The sequence below is a fragment of the Lissotriton helveticus genome, chromosome 6 (genome assembly GCF_964261635.1).
Source record: "Lissotriton helveticus chromosome 6, aLisHel1.1, whole genome shotgun sequence".
NCBI classification, from domain to species: Eukaryota; Metazoa; Chordata; class Amphibia; order Caudata; family Salamandridae; genus Lissotriton; species Lissotriton helveticus.
Genome location: NC_136067.1, coordinates 425,511,013 through 425,527,413, shown reverse-complemented (window position 1 = coordinate 425,527,413; position 16,401 = coordinate 425,511,013). Strand labels below are relative to the sequence as shown.

At 50.0% G+C, this 16,401-nt stretch overlaps 1 protein-coding gene across 1 annotated transcript in view; it reads left to right on the top strand.

Moving 5' to 3' along the window:
* RPS7 (ribosomal protein S7) overlaps positions 1 to 16,401 on the top strand; it is a 90,287-nt gene that overhangs the window by 39,080 nt on the left and 34,806 nt on the right. Inside the window, exons 5-6 of the mRNA XM_078647867.1 lie at positions 3,590 to 3,654; positions 4,716 to 4,866. Of these exons, the coding sequence (XP_078503993.1) occupies positions 3,590 to 3,654; positions 4,716 to 4,866 (216 nt within the window). The remainder of the gene's footprint in view (positions 1 to 3,589; positions 3,655 to 4,715; positions 4,867 to 16,401) is intronic.

Below are 16,401 nucleotides of genomic sequence, written 5' to 3'. Positions count from 1 at the left end.
CCCTCGAGGTTTCGTCACACCCACGGATCACAGCTGGGCTGATGATGTAGGTTGAGGTCAGAGGTGCCAGGGAAGCCGGTTCTCGTCGTGCTGGAGCAGTCTTGATCCGAAGGAGAGACTGGCAACAAACCGCGATGCTTGGTTGGTGCCTGCTGCTGCAGGGTGACTACTCCTTAGTCACAAGGGAGAAATCTTAGGAAGAGTCTTGAGTTCCTTCTTGAAGAAAGTAGTTTCAGGATTCAAAGATGATCTGATTTGGAAGGGGGCCAGTTCCTACCTTTATCCTGCAAAAAGGGGCTGGCACTCGACTAAGTCCTGCCCTATGGGTGGGACTAGGAGGGGGGTGGTTACACCCCTCTCCTTTGGCGGGCTTTCCCCAGGCCAGGGGCTGGAGTGCCCCTGTAACTGGTTTCAGCCGGCCTATGCACAGTGAGCACCGGGGTGCCACTTGCAGTCACCTTCCTCTGAAGCCCTGCCTACCTAGGATACACAAAATCCTGTCTGGGACGGTGCTGGCACCGCCCCTGGCAGGAAACCCTTTGTCCTTGCCTCCTGCTCTGGGAGGACTCCCAGCAGCAGGAGGGCAGACTTGTGTCTCGGTGGCAGCATCCATTTTGTGGAGCTAAGGCTCTGTTTGACTTTAACCGGGGTTACAGGTTACATACATGTCATGTCCCTCTAGAAGGGTGGAATGCTAACCCCGTCGCCAGAATTGGCGAGGGGTTAGTATTCCAATTCGTATGACACCTTACTCGACATGTTTTGATAAAGCGATACCAGAGTTGGCATATAACCGCGAGGATTATAATGCACTTAAGAGTATATGGTATGCGATATCATGGAAACGGCTAAGGGATAGATCCCGAAAGCCGCAGACAGGCTCAGCTCATGCCAGAGCACTATCTCACACGATTCCAAGCACTCTGCCTTCAGGATTGTCAAGGCCTGCCATAGGAGTGACTGATAGGAGATCTGTGTGTCCATTTTTAGGGTTAGATATAGGTATACTATATCTAAAGCAAAGGGTGATTACACCACCTTGCCCCAGCTGTCAAGCAGCCAGTTGTGTCAGATTTGGATGGCCAGCCAGGGGTGGCATAATACATGCTGCAGCCCCTGGTTGGCCCTGGGAACACCTATGCCCTGGGTACCTAAGGTACACTGTACAGGGACTGATAAGGTGACTCAGTATCCAATTGGATATGTACCTAAGGTACATGGAATCCATTTTACAGAGAGAGCAGTGGGCCTGGGGTCCTGAATAGCAGGGCCCCAGGTCAACTAAGTCAGAAAACCAGCAAAACACCAGGCAAAAAGTTGGGGGCAACCATAGTCAGGATCTACCTTCCTACAGTAGATATATACAAGATGGAATATGTGGAAACATTATACATTTATCAAGCTCCAGGTGATAAGGGTCTCCTGTTCTGACATTATATTTAACCCATTCGACGCGGATGACACAGCCAGCTCGTCATGGGCGTTACCTGCGCTACGCGTATGACGAGCTGGCTTTGTCACAAACCGCGCGTTTTTCAAAATTCAGCGCACAGGAACACCTGCTAGCGCGCATGCGGTTAAAGCAATTTTTGCCATACTAGTAGGAGGCCTTCAGGTGGAATATGTCCAGATAGCAAGCTATATACTTCAAAAAGGATTGGAGGAAGCTTGCCTCTCAAAAAATAAGAAACTTTATGTTCGTAGTATAGGTTAAAGGGTTTAAGTCTGGAGTATTTGATGTGTACAAACCAAGTATATGATCAATACATATGTGATATAATTTCTCTTGCACAAAATGAATTAATATCTTAGCACGTAATTCCTGGGACAGCGCTATTGACTGGGCAGCAGGTGTAGAGGAACCGTGGATCAGGATTGTGAGGGATTCACTGCAACCCAATTATGGCAGTCTTCTTAACTGAGCAGTTTGCGGAAGGCCTCATCTTCCATTCCTTCATTAAGTTTTGTTACGTTTGCCCCGCTGCTTGAAGCCTTTCAAACCAGTAGCCCACAAAAAGGCAAAGGCAAATAGTTTTGTCAGCGAGCCCACGTAGATGAACAATATTTTGGAGAGGGTAATGAAGAGATCTGCACACATGGCAATTAAAGTATTTGGCAGGCATCTGGCTATACAAAGTATGACGAGTCCAAATGAGATGACGCCCTCCTAATGACAAAATCTGAGCAGTACGTTGGTATAATATGCACAGGCGATATTTTCACAATTACTTTGGAAGTGCCATTCGGCAAAGCAATATTAATTTCCCTTTGGTGTCCTTCTGCTCGGTTAGCTGACTGTTCTGTTCCGACATCCAAACACTGGACGCATTATCTTTGTAGAAGAGGGTTGGTTACTAAGAAGTATTTAGAGAAATAGGTAAAAGTAAGTCTGCTTCTCTGCAACAACTACACTAGATATTGGAAATAAAAATATAGCTAGTTTTTAAATCTGAATGTGTTCTTGAAAATCGCATTATACGTAAATGCTCTGACGAGCGACTGATTGCAGTAGCAATTTCGTGTACACCTGATCGTTCCTTTCACTATACTATGGTGCCAAGAGTGCACATCGCTCAAGATACCACTGTCCTAGAGAAGCATTTTTACAACTAAATGTCCAGTCTCTTGCAACGACATTACAAAACTACCGATACCACCACACAAAACTACCGATACCACCACATGCATTCAAAATAATGTTTTAAAGCGAAACAAACATTCCAGCGTCAGTGCATCCTTTAAACAAGCGCTAAAAGACCAGCGTGGCCCTGCAGCCGCGAAAGTTAAAGCGACGCTGAGGGCACCACTCAAAGGGGTTTCAGTGGCGTGCGGCCGGAAGTACAGCGTTTACCTTGCGGGAGCGAGCAGCGGCAGGCGCGATAATTATTAACAGATGGCGCAGCTGCTCACTCCCGCAAGGTAAACGCCATACATGCACGAGTACTAATAGGAAACGGTGCCAAACATGCACGAGTTTACACTAAAGCCTGGAGCAATTCCAAGAGGTCCCTCCTAAGCAGCGCTTGTGCACTGCGCTGGCGAAACCTAAAAACTTTTGCTAACTAAAGGGTCTCAGATTACTACAGTTTAAGCTATTGGCGCTGCATTATTAGCAATGCCAATAGCTCAAACTTTCAGTAATGCGAGACCTGTTGCATTGCAAATGCTGGTTTAATTGCCTGATCAGGTGATATGCTGGTTGAGCGGTTGGGATATTGAGAAGCGTGTTGTCCGGGTCATTATAGAGGTGGGACTCGGAAGAATGCAAATGGAATATCCCACAACTTTTTGTTTTGTAATATGACGTTGACTTTATTTGTCTTCCAGCTCAGTCGCATCCTTTTGTGTATCTTATTCGAGCTTCAGAGATGAAAATGCTCAACTAAAAATTCCTTTTACATTTTAATACAAGTAATGTTTTCTTTCTGCTGCACATTTGCAAATAAGTGTTGGAGTTGAATGTGTTTAGTATTCCGTTAAATTCATGAAATGTTTAAATGTCAAACTCCATCGAAAGTTAAAACATTGTAAAATATTTTACTTCCATTTAAATCGATTGAGCCTCCATCTCTTGTGACTTTCCCAACAGAGAAGGATTCTGCCTAAACCAACAAGAAAAAGCCGCACCAAGAACAAGCAGAAGCGCCCCAGGAGGTGAGCAGTGTCAGTTTCAATTGTGAAGATTATGGGAGCGTCTTAATAGTTAAATCAAATGCGTTAGGTTTCCTATTACAACAGAATAGGATGTATACTAAAATGAGGTCTAACGATATTACACCCAATTTTCTACACTTCTTGCATGTTTGAGGTGTGGATTTCCTAGATTTGTTAACTTGTGTGTACTGGGACCTAGTAGTGTCCTGCTTTTTATATCTGACTTCATTACCATAAAAGCTAATTCTGTTAATAATAAACTACAGTTGATTTCTGTATATAGGGCGACAATATTGCTGTTAAGAATTTTAAGAATATTAACGGAGCAGAGTTCTAAATTAAACAGTAATTGAGAAGTAATGAACTTTGAAATAGCACACTGGAGTACTGCCAAACGGGGTTTAGTATTTGTATATAAATTGTCTTTCTCAGTGTAAAGTGTATAGATTGGTTTTCAAATTGGCTCCCAAAAGTGCCCTCGTGCACATGTCATTTGAGGCTAAATTTGATACAAAAATGTTATTGCCAACCACAAGGAATATGCATCGCCTATCTTAAGTGCCATCATTCCTTTCAGACCTTCCCATAGGCCCTGTAAGAACCAGTAGTTCTTTAAAAGAGCAGCTTGGTTACAGGATAGCTACAGTGATAGACCCTTGGCTTGTCTGGCCTGGTGTTTAACCGATGTGATGCAGTGTCTGGCCTGGTGTTTAACCGATGTGATGCAGTGTCTGGCCTGGTACATCTGTTTTTAGCTCTTAGGACATCTAGGACGGCGCACTCTGTATTCCACATGTCCAGTACTAGGGAAGTCAAAACCATAAAAGGTCACAGTACAACTTGAGTGTCTCAAAGTGCCTTTTTTTGGCCTTGCTATTTAGAGCCATGATTTGGCCGTGGTTACGTAAACCAGAGGTTGACTATTGGCTATTCACTCTTCCGTTAGATTAATGAACACTCATGTTGTTGCCCAAGTACAGTTTATCCCGGAATACCGGAGTTTTGCTCATTCCACCTCATGCAACAAGATTGGTTGTTTGACTTTGATGCTTGTCTTGCAGTCGTACTTTAACTGCAGTGCACGATGCCATTTTAGAAGACCTGGTCTTCCCAAGTGAAATTGTGGGCAAGAGAATCCGGGTGAAACTGGACGGCAGCAGGCTAATTAAAGTCCATTTGGACAAAGCTCAGCAGAACAATGTTGAACATAAGGTAAGTTTGAGCCATGTGTATGTTCTTAATGTTAAATGCTTTTCTTCATGTGCATGTATTGCCAGAATAGCCCTTTTAATGTTGATCAATCGGGGATTTATAGAGCGCGCTATTAAACCGTGAGGGGTCCCAAGGGTGCTGGGAGGGGTGGGGTGCAGCTCCAGGGCTTAAAGCACTTCCTGAAGGTGTGCAGAGTAGGGGGGGAGGGGGAGGTGTCATTCCAGGACTTTGCTGCGACGTAGGAGAAGGCTCTTCTGCCTGCTCTGGTCCTGCGGATGCATGGGGTCTCTGCTCAGTAGGCTTTAATTGCAGCCTCTGAGTACTAATTTGTTTAATGGTTCTTTGCAGGCAAGACACGCCCTCTCGCAACACATTTTTTTTACTGCCCCCCCTTACCTTAAATGAGCAGTGACTAAGGAAAGGGGCACAAGTATTGGCAATGCAATTGGTGTCGCATTTATGAAACTTGGAAATGTGAGACCAATTGCTTTGTAATGCTTAATTTTTTCTCTTCCATTGAACCGTGTTGGCTTAAAATGGCTGTAGTTTGGCTAATGACAGTTTTTCCGACTGCACTCAAACAGAATTATTTCTGAACTGAACACTTCTTTCATGTAATGCATTCTTTGCACAGGCTTCGAAGTTTGAGTATTCTGGAACCAATTAGTAGTTTCAGCTGCAGCACTATATTTAAAAACCAATTTTGTGGACAAAGTGAGCACCAAAAACAAGTTTATGAACGGAATTCTTGAATTGATCACAGCCACTGGCAGTCGCTCATTGCCGAATCCCAATCTATCCTTTTTCGTCCACCATGCCACCTCAGTTTGGACCCAGCCATATACAAATCTGTCTTGACCCTGCTCCGATGGGAACAGCCTAATCTTAACTGCTAGGCCAGGTCCTCTCTGAATTGGAAAACAACCCAGGACAGGTTTCACCCTTTTTAGGGATCATCCCCCATGTATAGCTTGGTTCCAGTATCATAGTGAGCATGGGATCCACGTTTGAGCATACTGGTTACAGGGCATCAAAAACAGTGATGAATGAACTGTTTGAATTAATCTCTTCTATGGCCATCGCTCAGGGCCCAAACTGTTTCGCCCACCATGCCACCTCAGTTTGAGCCCAGCCAAATGCAAACCATTCTTCTCTCTTGACTAGGTTGCACCCCCCTCCCACCCCAGAGTTATTCCAGTAGCTGAAGTTAATTCCAGCATTCCATCACTTTTTCCCCCCGATAGTTATGTGGTCACTGGCACTCTTGATTGATAATTTGGATCAGCCAGGGCCCTTTTAAAGTAAATAAATTCTTTTGTCAAATTAAAAAAATTTTTTTGCAGCCGATGCTCTCTTGAACTCTGTTAACGGAGCCCTGTGAATTAGTGTGGCTTCCCTGATCTTATAACAGAGTGGAGTATAGTGTTTATTTTAACCAGATAATCTTGGCTGGCACAACGCAGGACCGGGTTCAAGCCTTGCAACCCCTGTCACAAGTTGATGTGTTTGACTTATCGGTGCTCTGACTGCCGAGCCATAAATCTCAAGTCTTAGCATGATCGACCCCGAAAGTTATTAGATGCCTAGCAGTCTGCTCTGTCGCTCCCGTTCTTGTTTGAGAGGAAGGACTCTGATGTTCATGGAGCCCTCGCACCTCGTTGCACTCCCAAGTCTTTGAGGTTTTTGGGTAAGTCCAAGAAGAAGGCAAAGAAGCACCTACGCTCTTTGCCTTCTCACCGTCGGTTGGCTGATGTGATGTAGGATTAGGAGCGTCGCCGCTCTAAGGCGGTCTGTTTTCAGGAGAAAGAGCATCCCCTGCCCAAGTTCTATGAGGCCCTCTACCTTGTTTTTGGGCAGCCCAACTCTGCCGGTGCGCGTTCGGGCCCTGTGGAGCCGGCTTGGGGCCCTGGGCCTTCAATACTGACAGCTCTGACCTGGAAAGGCCACTGCGGACCCAGGCCTGGGTTTGGATTGACAGTCTATCCCACTGGACCATCCCCTGGTGCCGATCCCGGTGACTACGTCCCTGCCTTACCCCCTGAGATGGAGCTGGACCGATGTCTGAGCCGACGCCGGAGGGTACTTTTGTTCCCCTGTTTATCACTGGTGTTCCCAACCGCCCAGAAGGTGTTCATGAGGACTAGGCGGGTTCGCTGGACCCTTTAACAGACCGACTGGAAGAACTGGGCAGGAGAGGACCTGGGTGAAGCCAGTGGTCTAGACACTTCTCCAGACATTGGCATGCTTTCTCCCCCTAAAGTGGCTACGGAAGAGGGAGCATCTTACGCTGTGGTGGTGCGAAGGGCGGCCGTGGTCTTTGGCCGTGAGCTACGTTCCGTGGCAGTCGGGACTAACCTGACAGAGGTGCTTGAGCCTGCAGCAGCCTCCTCTGAACCCCTTCAACAAAGCCCTTACTGATGTCCTCCTGGGCAGCTGGTCCAAGCCCAGCTATGGGGCTCCTGTGGAAAGGACGATTGTCTGCCGCCTAGCCCAAGGCAACACAGCTTTCCTCACCTAACACCCTTCTCTCAAGAATTTGGTGGTCCAAACCACCTTCAAAGGGCGCATTCCCTTATGCTCCTCCAGATAGGGAGTCCAAGAAGCTGGATCACCTTGTGAAGCACATGTTCTCTACCTCGGCACTTCGGTGCGTGAATATCGCATGCCTCTTGAGCCCACATGCCCCCACCTTCAGGGATACGGTTGCGCAGGTCCTGCCTCGGAGAGACACAGCCAAATTCACAATTTGATAAGGACTGGATACCACAGACTCACTGGGCAGAACGATTGCCACGTTGGTAGCCCTTAGGTTCTATGTCTGGTTGAAGACATCAGTCTTTTCGGGGGATGTCCAGTCAACTTTGCTGGACATGCCCTTAGATGGCCGTTGTCTTTCTGGCGACAAAGAAGGCTGTGCTGGAGCACTTTGAAGATTATTGGGCTACTGCCAGATCTTTGGGCCTCCCTGCTCGTTCCCGACCACTCGAGTCTGCTTTTCACACCTTTTGTGGCTACGGAGGGGCTGTGTACGTGGGACCCAGCGATCTAGCAGGTCTGGGAGCCAGCGGGCAGGACAGTTCACAATCTCCTTGCATTTTTGGGCCCATCTTCTTGAGCAGCCAGTCTGGGATATTTGGGCTATGAGACTGTTTCAGCCTCTGTCCTGGATTTTGGTGCGAATGACCCGGAGGCTGCTGGGCCTCATGGCCTCCTGCATCCTGCTGGTGGATCATGCCAGATGACACATGCGGGCTCTGCAGTGGGACCTAAATTTCCACTGGGTGCATCACCGGGGGAACCTTTCCGACTACATCAGATCTTGCAAGGAACTGCACTCTGGGAAGGGGGCAGCCATCTGGGAGAGGCAGAGATCAGAGGTGTCCGGCGGAGTCCGGGCTCCATATCAACCTGTTGGAGCTCCAGATGATCCGCCTGGCACTGAAAGCATTCCTTCCCTCATTCTGTTGCAGCAACAGGCGGCGGTTCATCACCTGAACCTGTCCAGCCTCCACCTCCTTGTGTGGAGATTGAGTGGCGAAAGTTGGCATCTTTTGACCTTCCACCCGAAGTCTGTAATGTCATCCTGGCAGCCAGGGTTCCCTCTACCAAAACTGTGTACGCTTGTAGATGGATCAAGTTTGTGGCATGGTGCACAGCAAAGGCTCTGGATCCCCTTTCTGCCCCTCTTTCAGAGGTTCTCTTGTATATAATTTCTTTGGCCCAGCAGGCTCTGCTCTGGGCACTCATAAAGGCTATCTTTGCAGCAGTCTCTGCTTTCATTTGGCTGCCAGATCTGTCCTCTTTCTTCAAGTCCCCTAATGTAAATAGATTCTTTAAAGGCATTAATCTTTCCTCCATCTCCTTTCATAATGCCCCAGTGGGACTTGAATCTTGTTCTAACATATCTTATGTGTGCTCCCTTCGAGCCCTGTCAGAAGACTCCGCACTTTAAACCCCTCCCCTGCAGGGTGAGTGACTTTCAGGCTCCGTCTTCTAAGCCCCCTTTCTTCTCTGAGCACAAAGTGACGCTTAGGATGATGTTTTTGTTGCTTCCAAAAGTGGTTACACCATTTCACATAGGACAAACTATCACTTTGCCCACCTTTTTCCAAGGAGGAGGAGAGACCCCACCATCTGGCCCTAAACGTACGCTGGCCTTCTACTGTGACCACACAAGATTTCTGGGTAGATCTCTTTTATAGAGGTATGACAGCTTTCAAGAAAATTGCTCATGTAGCCTGTTCCTTGCATAATTATATTGGTGACCCCACTATGAATCCCCCCCACCCTCCCCTGCAGTTCGACTCAGTGTGTTCTCTGACGTACGAAATTTGAGACACCCACTAAGCATCCAAGCCAGAACTAAGGTTTAGGGCCCTATTTTAACATACCCTTTTGATTAGAGAGAACGTTAGTGCTAACAACCGTACAGCCATATTGGAGGCCAATAAATTGAAAAACTCCAAATTCTTCTCGCTTATGGTCAACTGCCTGAGGAGTAGGTAGAGAAATGGCACCACTTAGTTAACATGTCTGCGGAGTGTAGCGCTTCGGCAGTAGTGCAGTTAACGAGTAACGAATAGAATAGTGTAGTTTTGCAGCGTGAATCTTTCTGGATTCACTATGCTGTGCATTATTCCACGGTCTTGTGGTTGGGTCCAGATTCGTAGTCTTTTCTTTGTTTTTTTTTTCTTAGCCCAAGTGGGCGTCGGCGTCACACCCCCTTGGGTGCATTTCCGGTGACATCGGCATGCTTCCTGCGGAAGCTCCCACTCCTGGGCGCCATCTTCAGATTCTTTTTTTCCGCGGTCGGGTCTGGATCGTTCCCGTTTGGGCTCCAGACTTTTTGGGAGAAAGAAGAAAGAAAATACAGAAAAGACGAGAAGTCATCTGAAGACTCCAGGGGACTTCAGCGACGAAAAATCAGCAAGGAGAAGGCGTTTTTCATAGAGGTCCTCGACGACCGTCGACGAACACGCGACCAGGGAGGCCCTGGACGCTCGATGATGGACAACACGCCGTTCAAGTTCTGCCGTAACTGCCACCACAAGTACGCGCAGAAGGACCAGCACCCGGTATGCAACCTTTGCCTACCGGTGAACCACAAAAGCGGTGACTGCAACGCCTGTTCCGCCTTCGCCCCGAAGACCCTTCGTGTGAGAGAGAGGCAGAGGGTAGCACACGCCACCCTGCAGGGGAAGGCCCCGACTCCGTCCCTCTACGAGCTGGGGATGTCCTCCGAGGAAGAAGACAACGCTGCCGCCGAAGACGACAGCTACACGGTCGTAGAGACCGATTACACGAAGACTTCTGACAAGGTAGGAGACTCGTCGGCCCCCAAGAACCCGAGAGACTCTGAGTCTAGAAAAATAGAGGGCAAGACCCCGAAAGCGCCGACGCCAAAAAAGGCGGCGTCCGCGACTACTCCCAGGCCCAGCGGATCCTCTGAGAAGGAGTCCCCGGCGCCGAGAGCTGCTGATCAGCAGAAAACGTTGAAAATCGTCCCCGAAAAGGATCGATCGACGCCGAGGGAGAAAGACCCGAAACTGACGACGACTACCAGAGACCCAAAATCCGGTTCGACGTCTACGTCAAACTTCGACACCGAAGGGCACGGCGACGAGCCATCCGCCGAAAAGAACGGCCAACCCATCCGACGCGGAACACGCGGCCGAGATGGAGAAGAAGAGAAGGCGCCTCGAGGCCGAAATGGAGAACATCATGCAGCGGAAGAAAGATTTCGACGCAAAGATGAAAGCCTTCACGATCCCTCACAAGACCAAGCCACCGGTGGTGGAGGCGGTTGAGGAGGAGGATGAGATCGCCGAAGTCGCCGAGGAACAAGACCAGGACGTCGAGGTGATCGACGACCAGGAGGAGTACGAGAATCCCTACGATAGTTACAACTATGGGGAGGAAGAGGAAAGCAGGACGGACACAGTCGGCACCCTCTGACCTACAGGAGGTAGATTACATAGATGTCGACACAGACAGCCCGGAGGAGGTGGTCGACACTTACCCCTCGAGGCCCTCGCCGCCGACGACATCGGGGCCTACAACTCGGTGATACAATCTGCCGCAGCAGCTTTCAAGCTCAAGCTCGACGAAGAGAAGCAGAAAGCAGACTTCCTTCTAGAAACATTGCTCCCAACACAAACTAGGAGCCAGTTCCTTCCAATGCTCGAAAGCGTCTTGGCTCAGGGGAAGGAAGCATTCAGGGAGCCCGCAACATGCAAGGCAGTAACTCCCAGAACTGAGAAGAAGTACAAACATTCCACAAAGGACCCGGCCTACATTCAGGGCACGGTCTCCGCAGACTCCATTATCACGGCCACAGCAAGGAGGAGGGCTAACGTACCCACTACCTCGGGCCCGCCACCGGATAAGGAGAGCAAAAGGATGGATCTGGTGGGCAGAAGGATCGAACGGAATGCCGCGACCCACTGGCGCATGGCTAATTCCAACGCCCTGATAAACAGGCACATGTACCAGATCATGGAAGGGCTGGGGCAGTTGGTGAAGGTCCTGCCCCAGGATGCCAGGCAGAAGGCCGAAAAACTGGTTGAAGAGGGAAAAAACGCAGCGACTTCTTGCATTAAGACGGCCCTGGATGGGGCAGACACCGCCAGCAGGCTCATGATGATGGGCGTCACGGAAAGGAGGCACGCCTATCTCAGGTTTCAAACCGGAGGTGCAACACAGCATCCTGAACACACCGTTCAACGGCAACACGCTTTTCGGAACAACAGTTGATGAAACGCTCAGTCAACTGAAAAAAGATAACTAAACAGCAAGATCCATGGGAGCATTGCAGTTCAGAGGGAACAAGAGGGTCACCCCGTCACGGAGGCCTGGCGGGAGAGGCGGAAACCAGCCAGGTACATCACACCAGGCTTTCCAGCAAACGCACCAGGCAGACTCGCAGGCTCAGCATGGTCAGCAGAAGCAGTCCTGGCAGTACCAACAAAGAGGCCAGTCCTTTCGAGGGAGAAATGGACGGGGACAAAATAGAAGAGGGGGACAGCAGCCCACCTCTAAGTGACTTCAAAAAACTCCGTGTGCCCGCCCACAAAAAAGATCCCAGGGGGCAGCACGTACAGAGGGGTCAAGACAAACTGGACACCTACGACCACATGACACCAGTGGGAGGAAGATTAAGATTTTACCTCCGAGAGTGGAGAGAAATCACATCAGACAAATGGATCCTCAACATTATCCAATTCGGATACTGCATAGAGTTGGAGGGGAGGCCAACAAGCAGAAAACCAAAAAGAAAAAAACTAGCAAGCAAGCAGCTGCAGTGTCTTCAGGAGGAGGCAAAGGAACTCCTGCGGAAGCAGGCCATAGAACGGGTACCCGTCAAGGAAAGAAACACGGGAATATACTCCACGTACTTCCTGGTACCAAAGGTAGAGGAGACAATGAGACCCATTCTGGACTTACGGTTCCTGAACAAATTCATAAGAACGCAAAAATTCAAAATGACCTCCCTGCAAGAGGTGCTCCCACAATTGCAGACCGGGGACTTCATGGTCACAATAGACCTCAAAGACGCCTACCTGCACATCCCAATGAACAGAAAGCACAAACACATGCTCAGGTTCACCATTGGAGAAAGCCACTACCAGTTCACGACACTGGCCTTCGGACTAAAATCAGCACCAAGAGTTTTCACAAAGTGCCTCGCAGCAGTCGCAGCGCACCTACGAAGGCAAGGAATACACGTATACCCTTACCTGGACGACTGGCTGGTGAAAGCAAACTCATACCAGAAATGCAAGCAGCACGCACATACAGTGACAAGCACGCTCACAAGCCTGGGGTTCTCCATCCATTGGAAGAAATCAATGGAACCGGAACAGGTCAAGATCTTCCTGGGAGCACAGATCAACACCTTACAGGGCAAGGTGTTCCCCAGCGAGAAGAGGGCGAGGGCGCTGGTGAAGGAAACTCGCCTCTACCGGAAGGGACAAGCTCGGACAGTGAGGACTGCGAGCAAGATCATGGGCATGATGGCATCATGCATCCACCTGGTACCAAATGTACGACTCCACATGAGACCCATTCAAGAATGGCTACAGGAGCAATGGTCACAAGCTACAGGCGGTTGGGAGGATCTAGTGGTTGTAACGCACGCAGTGCAGAAGGAGATGGCATGGTGGACCATGGAGAACATAACAAGGGGAAAGCCTCTAACGCCCCCAACGCCAACAGTGACCATCACCACAGACGCATCCCTGAAGGGATGGGGCGCTCACATGGAGGAGCTCAAGGTGAGGGGACTGTGGACGCCAACAGATGCGGCAAAACACATCAATTACCTAGAACTGAAGACAATCTTCCTTGCACTGAAAGCCTTTCAAACAAGACTGTACAAACACAAGGTGTTGCTACAAACAGACAACACCACTGCGATGTTCTACATCAACAAGTAGGGGGGCACACAGTCAGCCCCGCTTTCAACGCTGGCGCAGCAGATATGGAGATGGGCCATCCCTCTCAGGATAGACCTGCTAGCCATACACCTACCAGGGAAGGACAACATACAGGCCGATTGGCTCAGCAGGCAGACATCGGCATCCCACGAGTGGGAGCTCAATGCTCAGGAGACAAGGTACCTGTTCGACAGATGGGGAATGCCATTGGTGGACCTATTTGCCACACGCCAGAATGAAAAATGCCCAAACTTCGCATCCAGGCAGCCCGAGGAGGGGTCACTGGGGAATGCCCTATGGATAGATTGGTCAAGGACATTTGCTTACGCCTTTCCCCCGATACCACTGATGCACAGAGTGCTGAGCAAGTGCAGAGCGAGCAACATGACACTGATACTGGTCGCACCACAGTGGGCGAGGCAGACCTGGTACTCGCAGATCATGGAGCTGACAGTGTCCACCCCACAGATTCAGCAGGAGGAAAGACCTACTCTCCATGCAGAACGGAGAGGTACTACATCCAGAGCCAGAGGGCATGAGACTAGTAGCGTGGCTCCTGAGGACATAGAGTTCGCACATTTGAGACTACCAGAAAGCACCCTGAGGGTACTTCGGGAGGCACAAAGGCCCAGCACTCGAAGTGCTATGTTGCGAAATGGAAAAGATTCACAATATGGTGCAGACAGGAACGACTCCACAATAAGATGAAGAGGGACTCCACAGTGCTAAGGTACCTGACGCACTTGCTGGAGAAGAACCTAAGCTCATCCTCTTTAAGAGTTCACTTGGTAGCGATAGTCGCCTACACAAGGGGAGAATCGTGCAGGAGCTTCTTCACATCACAGGTGGTGAAGAGATTCCTAGAAGGAGCGAAAAGGATCGCACCACCCAAGCGGGTGCCGCCACCTGCATGGAACTTGAACACAGTCCTAACGGAACTCATGAAAGAGCCCTTTGAACCACTTCACAAGGCCTCCCTAAAGATGCTAACTATGAAAACAGCCTTCCTGGTTGCAATAATGTCCTTACGCAGAGTAAGCGAGCTTCAAGCGCTGACGCTACAAGAACCCTACATACAAATACACAAAGATAGAGTTGTGATGAGGACTGAACCACACTTCATGCCGAAGGTGGTATCCAAATTTCACATGAACCAGTCTATACAGATACCGAGTTTTTTCCAAAAACCAACAACCAGCGCAGAGCGAGCTCTGCACACCCTGGACGCCAGAAGGGCAGTCATGCACTACATTGAAAGGACAAAGGGACACAGGAAAACAAAGCAGTTTTTTGTGTCATTCGCAAACAGCTTCATGGGGAAAGCTGTAACCAAAAAGACCATTGCACGATGGATCGCACAGACAATTCAACTCTGCCACAAGCGTGCAGGACAAGAGCTGGCAGAGGGGACACGTGCCCACTCCACCAGGAAGAAGGGCGCTACAATAGCCTTCCTGGCTAACACACCCATAGAGGACATATGCCTGGCGGCAACATGGGCTTCGGTGCACACGTTCACGAAGCACTACTGTGTGGACATACAAATGAACAAGGAAGCTCAAGTTGGACAGAAGGTGCTACAGCACATATTCAACACCCAACGCTCATCTTCCACCCAGCCGCCACAGAGATGAGAAACCGCTACAAAATCTATGCACAGCATAGTGAATCCAGAAAGATTCACGCTGCAAAACGAATAGGTTCGAGGCATGTGGGCTGCTAAATTCATATCTTAGCATTAGATCGCCGCCTAGTGTTGGGCTCGGATGATTGCACATTGTTGTCCTGGAAGAGTCTTCGAAGTATCCTGAGATAGGTGGCTCCTCCCCTGGACTACAGTGCGCATGGGCATCGGCTCCATCCCCAGATTGTTTTTTTCCGCCATTGGGTTCGGATGTGGTCTCGACGTCTTACTGTCGGAACCAAGTAAAACTAACTTTTAGCGGCCAAAAGGCCTCGATTTCATTGCGTCGGTATTGTCTGCGCACGGTCTCGAGTCTTCCGTCTCTTGGAGCCGGAATAAGCGGAGTTTTCTTCGCTCTCTGAACTTTGAGGCCTTCTCATCGCGACACGACTGCAAGCCTTTTCGGACATGGAGCGGAGCCCGTTTAAGTACTGCCCGCTCTGTGGGTCCAAGTACCCACACATCGATCTACACCCCGTCTGTATCAAGTGCCTTTCGCCTGACCACGACGACGGAAAGTGCAAATTGTGTGCGCAGTTCCGCTCAAAGAAAACTCTCAAGCTTCGGCGCGCGGTGCGCTTGGAAGCTAAGCAAGCGGCCCCGGATCCGGAGAACATCTTCGGCGACCAGGACGAAGAGGTCCAGGGTCACCATCTACAAATCTCCCCACCAGAGACGGAGGTCGAGGCGGATCCGGGAGACGACGACTGAGTTGCGGGTCAAGGCCTTGAATACGTCGAAGAGGTAGGAGACGACGATGAGATTTATGGGGCCGCGGCAGACAGCTCGGGGGACGAGCTCTGCCCCGAAGGTTACGAAGATACCGACCGGGACACGGGATCGCCTGTCGGCCTTACCCAAGACCCGTTGCCGCAAGCCACAGCCCCGCCTTCGGGCCCGGCTACGGACTCACTTGCTGAGCAGACCGTTTCGAAAACGAAACTGAAACCATCGGGATCGACGACACCTAAAATGGCCGACCCGAAAACGAAACCGAAACTTAAGGACTCGAGTGTCCCTAAGATGGCTGCCGTGCCGGTGAAAAAGACGGTGCCCGCTACCCCATCGGCTCCGTCGACCTCCGGTCCGCAGAAGCCGAAGAAGTCCGTCGATTCCGATGCTGCAAAATCGAAACCGACGCCTGAGGAGGGGTCCTCCAAGAAAGATGGTCGGCACGGGTCAGCGGCTACGACGCCGTCCAAGCCCGCCAAAGTCGGCTCCAAGGAGGCTGCGCACAAGAAGTCTGCGCCCCGGACTCAGGAATCGGAGGCGGTGAAGACTGGTTCCGCGCCCAAAGCGCACAAGGCCCACAAGGACGTCGGATCCGAGGGACCGATCAGACCATCCTCGTCAGCGACGAAACCCACTGTGAGTGAGACGTCCCTCATCGCAGACTCACTGCAAAGAATCAGGGAG